The sequence below is a fragment of the Brassica rapa genome, chromosome A04, assembly GCF_000309985.2.
Source record: "Brassica rapa cultivar Chiifu-401-42 chromosome A04, CAAS_Brap_v3.01, whole genome shotgun sequence".
NCBI classification, from domain to species: Eukaryota; Viridiplantae; Streptophyta; class Magnoliopsida; order Brassicales; family Brassicaceae; genus Brassica; species Brassica rapa.
Genome location: NC_024798.2, coordinates 11,016,173 through 11,037,883, shown reverse-complemented (window position 1 = coordinate 11,037,883; position 21,711 = coordinate 11,016,173). Strand labels below are relative to the sequence as shown.

At 32.6% G+C, this 21,711-nt stretch overlaps 2 protein-coding genes and 1 long non-coding RNA gene across 4 annotated transcripts; 1 reads left to right on the top strand and 2 right to left on the bottom strand.

The window, feature by feature from the left end:
* Window positions 1-1,787: 1,787 nt before the first annotated feature.
* LOC103864103 (DJ-1 protein homolog E) lies at window positions 1,788-4,535 on the bottom strand. Its single transcript, XM_009141859.3, has 4 exons — window positions 3,997-4,535; window positions 3,211-3,876; window positions 2,307-2,672; window positions 1,788-2,132 (listed from the first exon to the last, which is right to left on the bottom strand). Exons 1-4 carry the CDS (start codon window positions 4,051-4,053, stop codon window positions 1,953-1,955), a joined length of 1,269 nt encoding a protein of 422 aa, XP_009140107.2. The 5' UTR covers window positions 4,054-4,535; the 3' UTR covers window positions 1,788-1,952.
* A 1,568-nt stretch (window positions 4,536-6,103) lies between these two features.
* LOC103864100 (glu S.griseus protease inhibitor) lies at window positions 6,104-7,198 on the bottom strand. 2 transcript variants are annotated; one of them, XR_004457303.1, is made up of 2 exons: window positions 6,839-6,881; window positions 6,104-6,598 (listed from the first exon to the last, which is right to left on the bottom strand). XR_004457303.1 is itself a non-coding variant. In XM_018658511.2 (2 exons), exons 1-2 carry the CDS (start codon window positions 6,855-6,857, stop codon window positions 6,390-6,392), a joined length of 219 nt encoding a protein of 72 aa, XP_018514027.1. In that variant the 5' UTR covers window positions 6,858-7,198; the 3' UTR covers window positions 6,104-6,389. The 2 variants fall into 2 exon arrangements, 1 of the variants encoding a protein (XP_018514027.1); XM_018658511.2 differs by having other exon boundaries at window positions 6,104-6,589; window positions 6,839-7,198.
* Window positions 7,199-18,598: 11,400 nt separating this feature from the next.
* Window positions 18,599-20,050, top strand: LOC103864099. Its single transcript, XR_632174.2, has 2 exons — window positions 18,599-19,499; window positions 19,768-20,050. It is a non-coding gene; the product is annotated as an uncharacterized LOC103864099 (long non-coding RNA).
* Window positions 20,051-21,711: the final 1,661 nt, after the last annotated feature.

Below are 21,711 nucleotides of genomic sequence, written 5' to 3'. Positions count from 1 at the left end.
GCACATTCAGATTTACAATCGGTAGTATCACATTTTCCATTTTTCCCTCTATATGCCTCAATATAAGGAGGTAGTCCTTTTTTCTGAGCAATCGTCATTACTCATGTTACTATCTTATATATTAAAACAGAAGTCACAACTTTGATTCATGTGTGATTTTTTTAAAAATGGACCCTCACTAGAAATCAGTTATCATTCATTTATTACTAATAATATGGATTAATAATATATCATTTCTAATATAACATTAACTCCTAAAAACCTGGATTGGTTAACAAACTCACCTTGATTCATGTGTGATATTTTTATTTGGCTCATCATTTTTCTATTAAATGTATTTTCTTAATGCTAATATATAATCTTTTAACTACTTAAATCATAATATAATTTGATATCTTTTAATTTAAAAAATATATATATATATTTAATTTTCTTAACAAATGTGTTGAAAAACATTATAACAATATCTTAATTATCAAAAATTGTATATAAATATTTTCACTAATTTTGTAATTAGTAATGAAATTAATGTTATTATACATTAATATATATATATACTCAGTTATATTTTATAAAATGAAAAAATTATATCAAATTTTACTATTTTATAGTTATATATATCATTTTAAAATAAAACATTGCATTTAACTAAATATATAAAATTATTTTAAACTGATAAATTAATATATTTTATTTTCACAAACATTAAAAATTTATGCTAGAAATATAATATGTTGGTAGAACGGGTTAACATTAGTAAATTAGATAATTCTTGTATATAATTAACTTATCTTAAATTTATATATATATATATATATACAGTTATTATCTTAAATGAATAAACATAAAAAATATTGATAAAGGAAATCTAGCGCTTTGAATTACGGATCAGTATCATAATAATTGAATAAAAAATAATTTTAAAATATATATAATAAAAATACTAAATATATGTGATGATTTGAAATAATCAATTAACTTACAACATGAAAACTATCAAATTGTTATATTTAAAATAATTATATATAAACATTTAAATATATAAGTAACTTTAAAAATATATTCTAATTATGTAAAATAAATATAAACATGGAAATTAATACCCGCACGGTTGTGCGGATCTAAATCTAGTAGTAGTTAAAACATAACTTTAGTCTTTGTATTTAAAATAGAAACTAATGTTTTTGGTAAAATATCTGCTTAGAGAGTTTTTTTCATATTTATAGGAAAAAAACTTAAAAGTATAAACATATTATTTCTTAATTATTGATTATTCTGGAAAATTTACTAAACACAACATTATAGAATTCAATATACAAATTATATCAGTATATAAAACAATATGTATCAGAATAACTTTAATTTTAAATTATTATTGAATATAATACTAAAATGGTAAATATAAATACAAACCGAACAGAAGAACTGTAAGCATAACGAAACCACTAAGATGTGTCGTATTGTAACACTTTAATTTTAAAAATATATAAAAATTATGAAAATATACGTTTGTTACTTTAAAAAATGTGTTGTTTAAATAGATAATTGTTGAGGGAAGAGTTGCCAAATATAATTTTCTTGATGACATCAACATTTATAGCAAGAATATTTTATATCCCTTAGATCACAAAAACAAAAAACTGTAACGTTGGATTGGAAAAAAAAATTCTAAAAAAAAAAAGATGATGTCAGCAGATACAAAATTTGGGTTTGCTATATATATAGATATACGATATGTTTCACCTTGAAAGCTTAAGCTCTTTTGTTACTTATGTTGCTTTTCTTCCTCTATAGTTATTTGAGAATACTAGTGCATTGCTATAAGAGGATTAACATGAAGATTCTTACTAGCAAGTACAGCTGTGACCATGTGTGCGGAACCAAACGCGCTTAGCTTGTAAGTTATGTTTTTATTATCCAAACTATCTTTTATGTTTCCTTCTTGAATAATCTTAGAACATGACAGAGACACCAAGAGCAGTTGATAAACCAAACAAAAACGCTGGCAGATCTGAGGCTGATGCAGCCGTCACAAGCTTTCCGTCAGTCACACATCCCTTTGACACAACAGCTTCACCTCCAGCCACTTTTACCATGACCTTCATCCCTTTTCCACTAGCGCATCGCTTCCCCTAGAGTTTCATTAAAAGAAATGTCACATGACCAAGAAATGATATTAGATACATGACTTTATATACACATTCATGATCATATTGTTTCCTCCATCTACCAAAAACTAAATCACATTTTGCATAGTCGATGCAAATAAATTACAATTCACTAGATGGGAAGAAGTAGTGACTTACCTTAAGTACACCGGTGGCTGCAAGCAGCAATTTACCCTGTCCAATAGCTGCAAAGACCTTATCTTTCTCATCAAACTTCTTGACCAAAGCAACAGCCTTTGGATTCATCACTAGTAGCTCAGGTGATCTCCCTCCTGGAACCACTACACAGTCATAGTCATCAACGCATACATCGTCCCAACACGCAGTCACAAGGAAGTTGTGCCCTCGCTTCTCTGCAGGAAGCTGCCTTGCCTCCTCAAGGTCATAAACTAATGTTGCACACATCTCTCCCTTCTTCTTGTTCGGTGTCACTGCATCCACTTTACATCCTAAAGCTTGTAGTGCTCTAAATGGTACATTGATCCCATAGTCCTCTACATAGTCCTTCAAAGCCAACACAACACCAACTATTCAAAGCAGCCCTAGAAATTTATACCAGAATCAGCCTAACAAAATTTTTGGTTTCGGTTAAGAATCGTTATGAGTTCAGTTTTCAATTTGGCAAACTTTTGAAAATTCCTGGTAATCGATTAGTTTGGTTCTGTAACAAAAAAAAAGTTAACCAACTTCGGAGCAAAATAACAAAAAAAAAAACTGATTCCAAACTAACCAAGGAAAATAAACCAAATATAACTAAAATTTAACCAGTTGTAAACAGGCATATTTAAACCAAAATTTAATTGAAAAAAATAAAATTAACAGAATTCCAAACCAAAATAACAAAAAAAAAAATCGATCCAAACTAACCAAGGAAAATAAACCAAATATAACCAAATTTATTTTGGTCTAATTCGGTGAGATTGTGGATAAACTGAACTAACCGAAGATTGAATTGTCCTAACCGATTTAACAGAATAAACCAAAACCGATGCCTAATTCAAACATACTATAGAACAGAACATACAGTAAAACTCGAACTTACCCCAATGAGGAAAAGCACAGAAGCTTGATTCTCCTTCAAGCTCGAGACTTGCCCCCCAAGAGACTCCAGCAAAACCCTAACCCCGTGACCAAGCGTCGGCCATCCAACCGTACTCACGACATTCCCGTCCTTGACGCAGTCCGTGATCTCGAACATGCTCTGTATCCCAGGCTGCTGCCACCACTCGCCGCCGGAGAATTCGATCAGAGGCTTCATGCTCTCGAACGCCGTGCACTTCACACCTCCGGCGAGAGCTCCGGCGGCCATCAGCATGACCTGGCTATGGCAGCTGGTGAAGATCAGCTTCTTGAGCTCGGCGAACCGAGCAACGAGGTCGACGCACCTCTCGTCGGCGCTGAGAATCTCCGTGAACCGTCCCCCGGGGATGATGATGGCGTCGTAGTTATCGGGAGTGACGTCATCGAAGCTGGCGGTTAAAGTCAGCTGGTCAACGACTAGCTCCGTGTATAGCTCCAGGCCCGTGAAATCGTGGGCAGCCATAACGCAGCGATCGCCGGAGTTGCGGTTGGGGGAAACGCAGTGGACGCTGACGCCGAACGATTGGAGGATGTAGAGAGGAACGAGCGTCTCGTAGGCTTCCATGTAGTCTCCGCATAGCAGTAAAGCCGATTTCTGAACCGACGACGATCCCATCGTTGAAGTTGTCTGTACCGAACAAATCACTCTTGAGGATTATTTGGTCTATATATACGTATAATATTAATTGTTTTTGTTTCTTATACATATTGTACTTGTAAATGACATGTGGAAATTTTGCATACCTACCAACTCAGTTTCACCAACTTTTTTCAGCTGTGTCAAAGTCCAAATGTTCAAGTTCATATTACAAAGTTCTCATTGTTATAATTTAACTATGATTACATTTTAATGGTAGGTACTTTACAGTGGATATTAGGGATACTAACATCCCAATATATCCAAGTACAGTAATATATTAAATTAGATGAGTTTTCAATTAAAAACCAATAGAAAATAAGTTGATTAACTCATAATATCACTTATATACTACAATTTTATCTCTATCACTTCCATTCAAGATGATGAGTCTCGACTATTAATTTTGGAATACTTTAGCAAATGTTAATAGATCAGTTTTTGGTTAAATTGATTATGGGTTGGACTTTTAATTTATACAGTTTTAAGTTAGATGAATCTCCAACTAAAATCAATTAGCATTAACTAAATTGGCTCATAACATATAACATTTATATACTAATTAAGATCATTTCTAAATTTGATATAAGACTTTGTCTCTAATACTAAAATGTTAATTTTATTCAACTGCAAACAAATACTTTAGTCAGAAACATACATTAAATAAGTTTGGACATTAGTAACCGTTCTGGCGGAAACGAACGCCGGAGTTACCAACAAGGCAACAGCCACGCATTGTATTGGTTTGTTTAATTGATATTTTTTTTATAAGTTTGTGGTCCATATAGAGCCTAGCCGGTGGTAGGGACCCTAACGACGATACGGTTTGTATCAACCCAAACTCTGACCCGGTTCTCCCTTAAATCTGCAGTCACTATACTTCCAATCAAAAGCACGAAAACATTAAAGCTCGGGTTCTCTCTTTTTATCACTGAAGCCGCATCGTCTCCATGTGTTCCCACAAGCTCCGGCCACGTCTTCACTACATGAAGTCAAAGCAACCACGTACGTTAGTTAATTAATTATATCGATCATTTAGTTACATTTGGCATTTTAGAGATCCATCCACAATAACACATATAAACTGATATAATTAGATTAATTGTTACATCATAACATAGCACGTGAACATGGAAAACAAAAGGATAGATTAGTCAGCGTAACTAAGAAAATATTAGTTTAGAAAAATTACAAAAAGATGCATTTGATTAGAAGGTAAAAAATAGGATGAACAAACCAATAAAAGCCGTAACCAATAACAAAATATGATGTTGCACAAAAAAATAAAAAAATAACACAATATGATAAAAGGAAAAAAACTTACAAGGCATTTTTCTTATATATATATATCTAAGTTGTAATGTATCTGGTATGGTCGTCTTTGGGAATCTGAGTTCATTTTATAGAATGTGATACGTATATGTCCTGTAGGTGTCCTCCGTTAGCTTGCAGATCAAAAGTCAAAACTTTAGCCTTTTAATTAACAGAAATAATTTAACTAGCCAGCTATGAATACATCCATGACTTTTATTATTTGTTTGGCAAAAGATTTTAATACATCCTTTGACATTGTCAAGCTTTGAAAATCTTTGATTGTCAATCAATATCCACAATTTGATTAAGATAAACAAAAAAAAATAGAGCATTCGTCGACCTAGAGAAAGGGGATCGCATCCCTCTGACCTTTATACGTCTGAGTTCAGTTGTCATTAGGAACGTGTAAACCACTTTGTTTGGAACACGCGCGTAGACGTTTATTTAATGTGTGATGGATTTGCAGGAATCTCCTGTGAAGGGCAGGCAGGCATGCCCACTCCCAAAAATACTCAGTGTTGTCTCTAACTTCGTAACCTTCGATTTTGAAAAATCCGTTACCGGATACAAGTGCTAATCCGTGATTATTATCATATTTGGATGGGAAAGTATCTTCTATATTTCTTGCTTTCTAAATGGTAGATTGGTTTTATTACATTTGCTAACGGTTGCAGTTGCATGCATTTGACACAACAAGCAAAAACAAATAAAACTTGAAACCTTTTGTTAGTCATACCGACCTTTTTCTAAAAAATTTATTTCATAAGTTCTGCTTTAGTTAATCCACGGGATTTGTTTTTAAAAAAAAGCTTTAAATAGTCCACAGATACTATTTCGTTCTTCATTAGCTGTTTTAAAAACTACAAATCAATATCTATTTTATATGATAGTTAGTATATGAAGCAATATAAGATGATCTTATATAAATTCAATGCTGATCCCTAGCGTTCTTAAGTACTAAGTTCTAAGTAGGACATGAATATTATTCACTTGCAACCATTACCTTTATACAAACATTTATTTGTAACTTTGGACATTAGTAACCGTTCAGGTAACGAAAGCCGAGATAATTCACGCAAAGGATAACTTACATCATAGATTCATAACCAAACCAACAATCAACTATGCATTGTACATAGTATTTTATTCAGATTAAATAAAAATAGTATCAACTTGGTCCGTATAGAAGTCTAACCGATGGTAGGGGTTTTGACGACGATACCTTCAACTTCTTTATCAACCCTGACCCAGACCCGGTCGCACCTGAAGTCTGCAGTCACCGGAGATCCATCCAAAATCACGACTGCGTTGACTCTCGAGTTCTGCCTTTCGATCACCGAAGCCGCATAGTCTCCATTTGTTCCCACAAGCTCCGGCCATGAGGTCTTCCCTGCATGCACTCAAAGCAACCACAGTGGATATATTGGTTAGTAATTTACATTTGATATTTTAGAGATCAATAAGTCCATCACAAGATTTCCATGGAAGTATGGAACTAATTAAAAGAATATGCCGTTTAGACCATGCCTCTCAGGTCATGTTTCGGTAAATGAGAATTCTTGAATTTTCTAACAGAAACATCAACATGGCGCCGGAAAAAGAAAATAATATCAAATTGTATACAGTAAAGAAACATTACCAGGACATTCAGACGACATTTTGCTTCTTGTTTTATCTTTGCAATGTTGTGAAATAGTATTTGATATGCTCGTCTTTATGAGTTTGAGTGCAATTTATAGAATCGGAGACGTCTATGTAGTCGGCGGGCGTTTGCATATTCAAAGTAAAATAAATTAAACTATAAATACTCCTTTGATATACTCATTTGGCAGGATTTGGTAAAGATATTGTATATATTTTAGTTGATATTCAAGCTTTTTGACTAACATTATTGCTTATGGATTGATGCGCTTACAAGTAATTTTTTTTTTTTTTTTTTTTTTGAAAATGGACTTGCAAGTAATTTAATTTTAAAATTTTGTTTTAGCTAGTCATACCGATCGCAGCAAGATAATGTTTCAAAAGCATATATAATAATAATACTGAAAGAAAATATTCCCGATGATTCTGTCTACATTTAATTACATTTTATATTTTGTGATTTTTTCACAACTCACAAGAATGCTTATACAGATAGATCATTTCTTTTGATCAAATATACATATTCGCTTAAATTATCTTCTTTCCTCATGTTTTCCTTTCTTTCATCTTAAGGCTCAATCATCTCTTCTTGAAATTAAAAAGTCTTATCTAGGTTTCCTTCTCTATAATGTCCTCCGATTACAGTAGTGTAGGTCAGCACAGTTAGAGTCGCATCATCCCTTTTCTTCAACTCCTCTAGCATCTTGCTTGCTTTCACAAACCGTCCCTTCTTGCTGAGCCCGTCGACAAGCACCACGAACAAGACTTCATCAGGAACAATACCTGAAGCAAGAACCTTCGAGTACAAATCGGATCTCCATCTTTTAACAACCCGTCTATCTACGTAAACAGATCACACTTCATTCCACCACTCAACATCTTCTTGTTAGAGGTCAATGGCTACAACCATGTTACCTAGATTACTGTAGTGTACATCTCCTCCATCGACGCTTTCCTCTTCTTTCTTTATGATTGATCCTCTGCTTTCTCTGTAACAATGGCAAATGAAATTACCAACCCTGCTGAAACCAATACAGTTTACAATACACAAGATCATGCGACGACCCTGTCTTTCGGTGAATATGGGGCTGTTCGTTTCAACATCTTTCATCTCCATCCAAATGATTCATTGTATGATCTATCCAGATGATCAATTCAGACTTTTGTGACTGTTTGTTTGTCCATCCAGATAGTTCATCTAGATGAATCATCTAAATGGATTTTATGTTTGTTTATTTATTTTCATTTTCATCCAAATGAGTTTAGTAAACAAATTACCAAAATGCCCATGTGTTATTTTAATCATATGTTAAAATTTTATTACAATAATACTTTCTAGTAAACAAAAAAATTGATAAACATGTATTTGAAAAAAAACTTTAGAGTTTCAAACTAAAAAAATATTAATAATAAACCGATTGTAACTTCGGTTTTGGCGGAAAATAAGATTTTTCGGTTTTAACGGGAAAACGAGATTTTTCGATTTTGACGAGAAAACGAGATTTTCTAAACGATGGGAAAATACAATTTTTGGTTTTGGCGAGAAAACGCGTTTTTGGCAGGAAAATACAATTTTCGTTTTGGTGAGAAAACACGTTTTGTGGTTTTGGTGGGAAAACGCGTTTTGGCGGAAAAAAAAGATTTTTGGTTTTGGCGGGAAAATACGTTTTCATTTTTGGCGGAAAAACAAGATTTTTTGGTTTTGGCAGAAAACGACAATTTTCGATTTTGGCGAGAAAACACGTTTTATAGTTTTGGCGGGAAAACGCGTCTTTCCGGTTTTAGCGTGAAAACACGGTTTTGTAGTTTTGGCACGAAAACGCATTTTTCGGGTTTCACAGAAAATGCGTTTTGGCGGGAAAACACATTTTTGCGGTTTTCGCGGGAAAATGCGTTTTGGCGGAAAAGACGTTTTGCGGTTATCACGAGAAAACGCGTTTTGCAGTTTTGGAGGGAAATGCATTTTGATGAGAAAACGCATTTTTGGTTTTGGCGGGAAAACACGTTATAGCGGAAAAATATGTTTTGTGGTTTTGGCGGGAAAACGTGTTTTTGTGTTTTGGCGAAAAAACGTGTTTTGGGGTTTTGGCGTGAAAACGCGTTTTCGTGATTTTGGCATGAAAACACGTTTTTACGATTTTTTGGGGGAAAACACATTTTTGCAATTTTGGCGGTAAAACATGTTTTTGTAATTTTTTACGGAAATGAGTTTTGAGGGTTTTGGCGTGAAAATTTTGTGTGTGACAAAATGATATTATGTTTAGGTTTGCATTTTGTGAATTACATCAGGGGCATAATAGACATTATACCATTTTGAATAAACCATCTCCATCCAAATGGTCCAAACTGGTTCAACTGAATGGACTTTAAAATTAAGCCTAGATTTTCAAAAGTCATTCGGATGATCCATCCGGATGAGTTGCACTTTTAGTGTCTAAACGAATAAAACTCTCATCTCCATCCAGATGGCTCATCCGGATGGAGAAACGAACATGTCCTATGTCAAACATTACTATGCTCACAAATAACTATATCATGTGGAATTGTCAGATCAAAGCCCTCCTTAAAAGTCATGAACATCAAGGCAGGGTTCACTGACAATTTAGCTCAGATTCCAACACCCACACTCACCGTTGACGGTGAAACCACACCAAATCTGGTAGGTAGGCGTATGCTCCCTGAAGACGCCAAGACATACACTTCTTTACAGTATCTCTTCCTCTCCACATTTGGAAATCTAACTCGTGGTCATATTTAACAACTTATGTATCAACTCTGAACCTGTGTCAAAGGTTACGACGATTTAGCTTTTGTTGGGAAACCTCTGGATTCAGAAGATTTTACTGATCAAACCCTAGCTGGATTATCTGAAGCAGTCAACGGTAGATACAAATTAATCTTCTTCTCTGAGCTACATGCAAACTACTTAATCTTGAGGTGATGATACTGCACAGAAACAACCTCTGTCCCGACTGTGCCTACTACTGCTAATGCTGCTGGTTCACGTCCAAAACAACAACGAGATGGTTAAAAAGCAAAAGGTTCACATCCAATGAAAGAAACCGGTGATTCTCTGTCAAAAACAGAAGAAGAAACTGGAAAACAAGATAATTGAATCGTTTCATCGGTACGTTTAAGTTCAAACTTCACCTACATATCAATATTTGTTATTTTTATTTATATTTGGCAACATAATACACTTAATTATGCCATCACAATGCTTCATGTATGAGTAATACGTGAGATAAGTTACACATAAGCAAATTCAATAGATATACGAAAGATGTGTTAGCTTTATGGACTGAGCATTTTGGATAGGTGTTTTGTATTTCTTAGTTTTAATGTTCTATGATTTTTTTTTAAGATAACAAAATAATATATAAGATATATATATATATATATATGCTTTTGAAATATATTTTTATTTTTTAGCTAATTTATATACATATATATATGTTTTAAATTTTGATTAGCTAATAAAAATGTGATGGAGAAATGTTTTGGCTAATTTTTTGGAGCCCCAGACAGCAGTAAACTCCCGGAGATCTGGTCTTCACTGTCAGATATTTCTTCTACGAGGAATTCTCCATGTTTCCTGACTAGAAACTTCAACGAGAGAACCGACAAGTTTGAAAAGGCGGGAGGTATAGAGAGACCTGAGAGCTCGTTCAGCTCCTTCCGATCCTTTCTCTCAGAATGTGACCTCTTTGATCTGAAGCACACAAAATTTTTCCTTTCCTGGAGAGGCCAACGCCATTCACATTTAGTACACTGCATATTGGATAGAGAAATGGTGAATAGTTCATGGTCTGATCTTTTCTCGAATGGCCGATCTCACTACCTTCAATTTGAATCATCGGACCATAGACCTATCCTCTCAACCTTTGACTCGAAAAAAAAGAAATCTGCACGTCTCTTCAGATACGATCGGCGGCTACGGGACAATGAGGAAGTAAGTGAACTAGTCGCGAAGAGATGGAACGAGAACCCCAACCTCTCAGTTGCAGGGAAGATCAGCAAATGTAGAAGGGCTATATCGGCCTGGACTAAAGAGTACCATGTCAACAGCAAAAAACTGATAACATAAACAAAAGAGGCGCTTGATGTAGTGCTTTCAGCTCTTACCTCAGATGATGACCTCATCTCCCATCTCAATCTTAAAAAATTTATAAATCTCGAGTTAAGAAAGTTCCATCTCATTTACAAGACTATCATTGTTATGCTCTTCCTCCTAAAAATGATCATCCTATTCAAAACTTTCTTTCATATTCAAAACTTTCTCCTTCCCATAATGCATACATCAATGCTATCACTAAGATACCTATACCTTCTTCATATATTGAGGCTCAGAGAGACAAGGAGTGGTGTAATGCAGTTGATCTCGAGTTTGGAGCCATGTAATCAACTCACACATGGGATGTTACTAGTTTGCCGAAAGGGAAGAAAGCAGTGGGTTGCAGGTTGTTGTATTCATTGAAGTTTAATGCTAATGGGACTCTTGAAAGAAGGAAGGTGCGTTGTGTAGCTAAAGGTTATACACAGAAGGAGGGTTTGGATTTTAATGAGACATTTTCACCTGTAGCAAAGATGATTACTATCAAGTTGTTATTGAAGATCTCAGCTTCCAAATAATGGATTCTCCAACAACTTGATATTTCTAATGCTTTTCTTAACGGTGATCTTGAAGAAGAAATATATATGAAGTTTCCAGATGGTTATGCTGATAGACTCGCGAGATAGGGGGCCTCTGTTCCTCAGAACCCTATCTTGAATATCAACAAATCGATTTACAGGTTGAAACAAGCTTCAAGACAGTGGTTTCGAAAATTCTCTGAAGCATTACTACTGATGGGTTTTCAGAAATGTCATGGTGATCATACATTGTTTGTCAAGAGCCTAAAGAATGAGTTTGTGGTTGTGCTAGTTTACGTTGATGCCATAATCATTGCCAGCACTAGTCTTGATGAAACAATGCAATTGACTTGTGATCTTAAGAAGTGCTTCAAACTCAGAGATCTTGGTGCTTTGAAATATTTTTTGGGGTTGGAGATTGCTCGTAGTTCTGATGATATTTCGTTATGTCAACATAAATATGCATTGGAGCTTCTGACATCTGAGGATATGCTTCTATGTCGTCCATCTTCAGTCCCCATGGTGCCTAATCTGAAGCTCTCCAAGTCAGATGGTGAACTTCTTGATACTCACGGAACGATACCGTCGCTTGGTTGGTCGTCTGATGTACCTTACTATAACTCAACCGGATATCACTTTTGCAGTCAACAAGCTATGCCAATACTCATCTGCTCCACGCTTAACTCATCTTCGTGCAGTCTATAAGTTTCTTGAATACATCAAAGGTACAGTTGGTCGTGGATTGTTCTATTCTGCTGAAGAAGACCTTACATTAAAAGGATTTGCGGATGCAGATTGGGCATCTTGTCAAGACAGTAGACGCTCTACAACTGGTTTCACCATGTTCATTGGTTCTTCTTTGGTCTCATGGCGATCTAAGAAGCAACCGACAATCTCAAGATCTTCAGCGGAGGCTGAATACAGAGCTTTAGCTCTTGCCACTTGTGAAATGATGTGGTTATGTCAGTTACTTCGTGACTTGCGCATCACTCACTTACCTATTCCGGTGCTATATTCAGATAGTACAGAAGCTCTATATATTGCCATTAATCCTGTCTTTCACGAGCGGACTAAACACATTGAACTTGATTGTTATACAGTCCGGGAGAAGCTCGAGAAAGGCCTACTTCGTAATCTTCATGTTCGTACGATGGATCAAGTGGCGGATATACTTACTAAACCTCTATTCCCTCATCAGTTTCAACATCTTATATCCAAGATGAGCTTGATCAATATACACAGCTCATCTTGAGGGGACCTATTGGAGATGACCGGTTTCCTTTCGCTGGTTCATTATATTTAATTGTGAATTGGTTTAGTTCGATTTAGTTAATACATGTATATATATGATTGTAAAGCTACCGTTAACAATCAACGAAGATATTTTCCATTTCTCTAACAAACTATTTCTTCTTCATCATCTCGATCCACAATCGTAATATGGTATCAGAGTCATCAAGCTCTTCTTCCGCTTGATTCTTCATTCGATTTACTCTTTTCCGATCATTCTTCACGACGATCGTCATCTCCGATGGTTGCGATGAAGAAAATCACTCGAAAATCCACAATCGTAATATGTGCTTATCTCATCTTAGAAACCCTTTCATAACTTGCGGCTTAGTTGTTCTTGTCTCGGCTTCTCTGAGTATACACCACACCGTTATTAATCTCTTCTTGTCTCGGTTTCACTGAGTTTTCAACAATTGTATGTTGAAAATAGGACATTCTTATGTTGCACGTATGCATGTGTGAGGTGAGAAAGGCCTTCTAGTCTATCGAACGACTTGGTTTTCAATTTCTTTACTTCAGTTTACAATGTATACGTTTATCAACACATATACTACTATTTACTCTTTTAAAGTCCTCGATCCAATCTTGCCATGGCGCAAAGCCCATCCTCTCCTAGGAGCGCATTGGGCTATTTAAAACACAGCAAGCAATTGAAAGTATATTCTCAAACATTTGCACAAGTTCTAACCTTAGATGAAAAATATGAGAGTGCGATTATGTACTTTTTCCAGCTTACACGAAGTCATAACCTTTTTTTTTTTTGAACAACACACGAAGTCATAACCTAATTTTAAAGAAAATGTTCACTTTGTTACTTTGTTCAAAAAAAATCAAGCATAGTCTCTAGAATTTTTTTTTTGGTTTAAAAGCCTAGTTCGTCATCTGATGCTATCGACGTAGACATCGGATTTTGACTAGTTAGCAATAAAATGATATTGTGATGAATTATTTGTTGATGCAATAATTACAAACAAACAAAAGATTCCTGGAAAATATGACCCATCTGGTTATGGATTAGACAAATGAAATAACATAAAGGTATTGATTGGACAAACAATGGCGATAAATTATTTTCCAACTACTAAATTCATAGTTTATAATGACAGATAGGATTCGCAGGGAGAAAAAACACAGACCCTATTTTCTACCTGACGGACTATAAGATTTTGTTCAGAGTGGCAACCAATATGTTTTCTTAAGCAATTGAATCCTAACGAAACTCCAACTTGGTTAAGAAACGTCACCGTCCTTACTTCACTTCTGTAAATTGTTGTAATCCTGATTTAAAAACCAATCTCCAAAGACTCTCAACAGCCCAAAATTTCATTAAATCTGCAAATTGAAGAGTTTTGCCACACCAAAAAAAAAATTGCATGATGCATAGATGCGCCAACCTTTCAATAACTTTATTTAGTCCATACGCGATCATATATCGAATAGAATGCATCGGACACCAGCGTTTGTTATCCTTTGTTTCGTGATGCAAGTTATTCTTTATTATAGTCAGCGGTCTTTGAATCATAAATACTTTACAGAGTCTTGTTCACCACTTTAACCAAACAACTTCTTTCATTGATTCAGTACAAATATATTTGTGGTTGATAGTACTAATAATTTTTTTGTTACACGACGTCCAGCTTATCAAACATGGAATCAAAAGCAGTGCTTGGCCTTCTTTTCTTCTGATTATATATGTATGTGTAATCAACATCACATAATTCATATATATAGCTAAACATCAAGACGAACTAACCAATACCGGATAATTCATATATCTACTCTATTAATTTAGAGTCATGCTTTTTATCTACTTAAACAATTATCATTTAAGTTTGGACCTATTCACAATTCCTTAGAAATAATTAGAACATTCCCTATTATTTGCTTGTACAATATAACTCCCGTTAAAAAAGTATAATTCTTAAATTTTACCCTTCAGTTTGATTATTTATCAAAACTATACTTACAAAATGAGTCTAACAAACGTAACCATAATTCACGGTTCAAAATTATTATCCCTAACCAATTCTAACCAAATGAAATACTAATCACTATGGTGATTTGATATGTTCCACGTGATCTATTGTTTTGAGAAGCGAGCTGATAAAGCCTTGCAAATTGTTCATTTGTTATAATTTTATTTCACTACATTTTTATTTTATGGTCCAAAGAAACATCTAACTCAATATATTAAGTGTTTACACATTTACATGTGTTATTTTCCTTATTAGAAATTTCAATTTTTCTTACAGAATTCAAATCTTAAAAAAACAATATCATAAGATATATTATTCACTATGAAATTGTAATATATATATTTAGTCTGTAAATTTTAAATAAAAATCTACAAAACCGTCTCGATGACAAGTTTTATTAAAACAATAAAATATGCATTAAACTTGCATTACATAAATTTTATAATACTGTTTTAAAATTTCAAATATTAAATATTATTTTTAAATTATGATTTAGAATTTAAAAATTGTGTTAGCAGTTAGAACATAATATGCGCTATAATATTTTTTTCTAATTTGTATTAGTTTACTCTTCATATGTTCAAAAATTGATTTATTTAACATTATAAATTATTTTTCAGTATACAGTTACAAATAAAAAATAGAAAATCAAAACTTAAAATATAGTAGAAATAAAATGATATGTTTAATATATTATTTATCACAAAATTTAAATACTTTAAATAATTTAAAATAATCAACTATAACCCGCATACAACGCAGATAAGAATCTAGTTTATAATTAAATAAGTGATTTTCTTTTATTATAATTTATGTGCTTTGATACAAAGAAAATTGACCTTGCCATTTCATAACAATTGTCACTTTCGCTATTTCACAAACTTCTTTACATTGTATTCTTAGAAATTGAAAAAAAAAAATTAAACATATTGTGAGAACCCAGTCTATGACTAAAAAAATAGAACTGTTACGTCTTACATTAAAAACCATTGTAATAAAACTGATAATATAGTACTATATTTGAAATATTACTAAAATTTATAAAAATATAATTATGTATACGGTTTTACTTTCACAAAATGTAATTGGATTAATATTGTTTTTGTTATTTTCCAAATGCCATGATAAATTATTGCATTCTTGATAAATTATTGCATCCTTGAGAAAACAATTTATTGGATGCCCGCTAAATTATGTCTCTTTTTATAATAATATACTTTTTCTTGAATCTAAGAATTTATTCGATAACTAATTCGTAAAATTGTCCTGAAATGTGCAGTTCAAAAAAAAAAAAAAATTGTCCTGAAATGTCATTTGCTAAATAATACTGTATTTTCGTTGCCGACATTATAGTTTAATAAATACTTTTTATGCTAAATGGAATTTATTCTATTGATGTGATATAATCGAATATCCAATCATTTATGAAAACTTTTCCAATACCCAAATTTCAAGCCTAGTAATTTGAATTGATTATTTTTGTTTAAACTGCTTTGAACTGATTCTTTTTGCAAATAAATGTAGATACATTTTTCCACTTTCAACTTACGGCTTAAGATTCTTCTATAGTTACTACTATCAATTATACGTATTATATATATACATTTTAAATTTAGTGGAGAAACATTAGATGATGATAACCATGTTACCACTTCCAGTATTTACACTTTACGGGACACGATTCAATGTCTTTGTACTTGTTGAAGTTCAGTGTACATAAGATGTCATTTAAACCTATATAATATAGATTCTTATCACTACTTTCTATAAAGCTAACAAAAATAAAGAGTTGAGAGATTAATATTTCATTTTTTATGTGCGTGGTATTTTTTTTTTCTTTTGAACACATGTGCGTGGTATACATATGATGATTTTATTTTCGTTTGAAGATTTCAGTTAAATTAGTTTTATGGTATTTTTTTTTTTAAATGCCATCTTATGTTATGGTCTTTCATTTTCTTACGATTTTTTCATATGAAAGGTTTTGTGATAGGTAATTATATGGAAAGATTTTTTTTTCTTTTCAAGTTAGACGAATGTTATTATGTTTAAAGAAACCAATTTAGTAGCTAGTTTCGTTTTCTGCTAAATAGAAAATCCCAAGCTGAGACCTAGCCTCACCTGATAATACATTTTAATAGTTTAAAATCAGGCCTTCTAAATATGACTTGAATTATATGGATGTGGTTCAACTTCTTTTAAAATTCCCAAGTCTCTATATAACCCAGCAATTTAATTTAGTGTTGCCAAGTAATTTTTCATTTTGATAGTTTAAGGATCGACTGAAGTGAAAAGCGTTAAACACCTGCTTAACAACTAAAGACTTTCTATTTAATTGAAATTTTTATCTAAGATAGGCAGATTAAAAATGACTTTTCTGAAAAGTATACTTATACACAAAATTTAACTAAACTCTAATGTTTACGAAGCTGCATGTTCTAGAGAAACGACTGCTCTATTTGGAACATCAAAGTACAAATTTAATACTAAACTATTACTATAATTATGATAAAGATGCATCTTAGCAAGTTGGTCATTACATAATGATACTTTATGTCGTCGATATTCTCCTTCTCTCTACACATATATAAATTAGTATATTGTCATATAAATGCATCGGTAGATATATATATACACATATATTGATTTGTGTACGTATACGTGAGCCTAAGGCCAAGTCCAACCACACGGTAAAACAGCAAAATAGTGCATTGATTTGATGTTTCCTCTCTCCAACCCAACGGTATATCAAACTGCATTTTAGTGTCATTTTCCTTTTTGCTACAGTGACACACCATATTTGGTGCAACACTGTAGCAGACGGCAAAAGTTTTTTTTTTGTTTTTTTTTTGTTAAAACTGTTTATTTATGTATTGTTTAATTATATTTGATTTGTATGATTAGTTTATAATTGAATGAATTTTTTTAAGTTATATCACCATTGTTTTGTTATATTTTAATTGTTATAAATATTAGGGTGTATAAAACAAATATAAAATTAAATTTTAAATACATAACAAAGTTTAATTCAAACATTTGTAGTTGGAATATTATAATATTTAGATCTAGTATGTTATAATTTAACTTTTGCTTGTGTGTTTAATTAATTAATATAACAGTATGTATTAATAATAATGGAGAAAAGGCTATGAAAGAAAGCCTATGTGACACAGATTTTGTAGGTACTTATCTTGAATCTCCGAACTCCATAAGAAGCAATACAAGTACAAAATTAAATCTTCTATAACGTTTATGTTATAAACAATTACTTTGATTTTTTAGGGTAAATTATTTATATTCTGAAAGTTGATTATTAAGGCTTCGAATGTTTACAACTGTCCCGCCCCGCACCGCAGTTAACAGTAACAAAAATCTTTACATACACCATATATCTATACGTTTTTATAACTGTTAAAACTGTACCGCAGTTGAACCGCTTGTCCCGCACCGTTCAAACCGCAGTTACCATTCGGAACCTTAAAATTCCAAAGTTCCCATCTATGATTCCTAATCTGATAATGTTCCTGTTACATATTTCTTCTGAACATAAGTGAGATCTCGAAACTAATAGCTTCAGTTATTATTCAAGTAAGCAGAGGGTATTTCACAAATTAAATTCTTAATGAATTGCCATACTTTTTCGTCTTTGCAGACATAGAAGCAACAAGTAGAATATCGACGTGTACTAGTAGGTTCAGTGTAGACAAAATTAAGATTCCTAATTTTTTACTCTTTGGAAAATATATGCTTATGTACTTATTTATATCAAAAAGCAAGTTTCCCGGGAACAAGGTCCGGCCGCTTGAGTGGAAAGCAGACAATTATTATGAACACATAAAGCAAATTTCGAAATTTTAATTGAGTACAGAAAAGAAAAAAAAATTATATAAAATTCAGCATAATGAAGAAATATACATGCTTGTTTAATTAAAATCACTTGGTACTGCTTTTCGTCGTCTAATTTGTTGCAAGTTTTTCTTTACACCCTGTATATTGGAAGTTCTTATAAACACTACAGAAAATGAATTGATGGTTGTTGTACATACCAATTTAATTGATAATAACATAAACATCGACTTCTTAAGAACATAAACAATCAAGAATAAAGAAAGATTTTACCACACAAAAAAAAGAATAAAGAAAGAATAATATTTTACCAAAAAAAAACATTAAAGAATAATCATGTAAACTAGTTTTCCTGGTTTGTGTAAGCGTAAAACGCTAAAATATTTCGAACAAAAAGGTGGAGAAAATATTAACCATCCACTTATTCAATAAGCATATATAATTCAAATTCCTAGTGCAACAAAAAAAACAAAAAAAAAATTACACAAAAGGTTTCGCCTATGTTTTACATTTGTTTTGCTATATAAAGCCATTAATCCTACATGCTCTTTAGACATCTCTTCTTCTCTCATCTATCTTTTCTTCTCTCTTTTCCTCCTTTTTATCTCACATAAGCTCTTTTTTACATAAATCCATATGGTGCCTCAAAGCAATCCATGGTCTAGGGTTTGTTTTGAAGATTGATTCTAGCACACACAGAAAAAGATCTGTGCATCAAGAATGAAAAACATGGGGCATATATATACGTTTTACAGTTTTATGCTCTATACAATATACTCAGATTATTCATATACTAACTGTATATGTCCATATGCTTATATATATACATATATAGCTGTAGAAATTTTAATATGGTCAGGGATGCTGGGTTGGTGGGGGAAGGGAGCTTTCTTCGGTCCACTCATAGAATAATATGTGAGATTTAATTGACTCTCGACTCATTCATCCAAATACCAAATGAAAGAATATGTAGACATATGGTAAATGAATGAATGATGCTAGAGACAAATTGAATCTTCACTTCTCTATGCTTGGACTGAAGGGAGCTCCCTTTTTTTATTTTCCTGTATTTCAACACTTCATCATATACAATCATTCTTTGTAAAGATCAACTTCAACATTGATATTATATTAATAAGTCTGACACTCAACTGATATGAGTGTTTATGGTGTTGTTTTGCAGGATTCAGTCGTGGACCTCCCTGAACATCTTCGAGACTAATCTATGAAGGCTTATGTTTTTCTTTGTAATGAAAGTTTCACTACTAGAAGCAATAACAATATACAAGATAAGGTTTCTACTAGCTCATCTACCCAAATAACTTCGCTTCTTTCTTTTTGTGGGGGTCAAAACTTCGTTTCTTTCTATTCCATGTAAACTATCATGTTTCTGGCGCTCGCTCAATTAAAGGCGACTTGCAAATAGATTATAAGCTATCACAAGCTATTACGCAATTTCGAGTTCAGAGATATAGCAAACAATAAGAAACTATGAAATTATAAGAAATATTCAAAAACAATCTCTTTACATGTGTTTAAATAATTAGGGTTTTGACCACACAAAAAACCCTAAGATGGGCTGTAAAGTATCATATTCATAAAAGGGAGAGAAAGAGATTAAGTGTTCAACGACAACATCACCTCGGGTCTTGATCTCTTTCACTGCAACAAGTTCCTAGATATGTCTTCTTCATGGTTGGAAAAATACGTTTAATGACTATACTACCCTCAGTTACGGGCATTCTTAAGAGGGCATAATCGTACATCAAGATCGACAATTGACGAGTGTCAATATCATCAATTCATCATATGCATGATCTACAATTTGATCATGTACTTAGTTTTCATTGAACTATTTATGAAAAAGAATCATCCTAAGAAATCAGGGATATTTTGTGTAATCTACAAATAAATAATCAAGTTTTCATTTAGTTTAAGTGATAATAATCTATGGAGAATGACTAAAATATATGTTCAGATTCTTGTAACGATGCCACATCTCCACCGAATACCAAAAGAAGTTTTAATTTGTTAAAGTTAGTAAATATATTTATATGATGAATGTGAGTACTCTTAGGTAAGAATAAGATACCATTTTATAGTAATTAAAGAACTATAAAATTATGCTATTTTAAAGCATACAATTGTATGCCAAATATAGGTGACAATCTGTTTCCGGTCTGTGATATTTTCATGTGTCATTTGTATATAGTTACATGCTTGTTTACCCGTTGTTCTTTCTTATTAACATGTGTGAATTTCCTTGTTTTTGACACGTGGTGAAACTTGTCTTAGTAAACCAAACGCATGTGTTTAGAGTTAGATTAATACTATATGACAACCAAATCATCATATATTAATATATGTCCTATTATGATCAAAATGAAAAAATCTGTCTGGTCGACTTATTAATTGTTATTTTATTTTATAATTTAAGTTATCTCGTAGTGAAATGAAATCATTCATGGGCTATTCACGCTTAGCCTCTTTTGAGTTGTAAATGAACCGAGTTACTGTTTAAATCCCATACATTTTCAGAAAACGATGTACAAAAGCATTTTCATATACACGATTTGTGGTGGCTCGCTTTCAATGTAAGTGTTAATGTTTTCCACTGCTACTAATTTAGTAGTGATTTATTTTCTTTGGTCAAATACTCGTAAATTATAAGAAAATAATATGATTTATAGATTATATAACATACCATTTCGAAAACATGATGAGACAAAGAATATTGTTGGTGGATTATGGCATTTGACTTTAGTCTCATTGGCACACTGAAAAGAGACGGTGGTGATGACGAGAAGAATGCAGGTTTCATTATATTATACACGTTTACAAATATATGTTTATGTACACATTTAATTATATGTGTGTATGTGCGAGACGATGTGACATCACAAAATCTATCTTATAAGAAACAATAAAGTGTGATTAAAAGCAACACCTGAGAATATGAATTTGTTAATTACTTAGTTGGGTACACTCAATAAATCCTTTAGAGTATTTCTGTTTTTAATTATTGTTCCAAGATAATTGTCACTAATTAAGTTCCCGTTCTCAAAAATATGTATTCACAAATCATGAGCACCATTTAACCTTTTATTTTCTCACATTGTTACTATCT

Bases quoted from the DNA above. Each gene is read 5' to 3' on its own strand.
- LOC103864103 (XM_009141859.3), bottom strand. From the start codon at position 4,053: ATGAACTTGAACATTTGGACTTTGACACAGCTGAAAAAAGTTGGTGAA. The intron at 3,877-3,996 runs GTAGGTATGCAA...TGTTCGGTACAG, and splicing joins AAGTTGGTGAAACTGAGTTG to ACAACTTCAACGATGGGATC. The intron at 2,673-3,210 runs GTAAGTTCGAGT...TTGGCTTTGAAG, and splicing joins CTGTGCTTTTCCTCATTGGG to GACTATGTAGAGGACTATGG.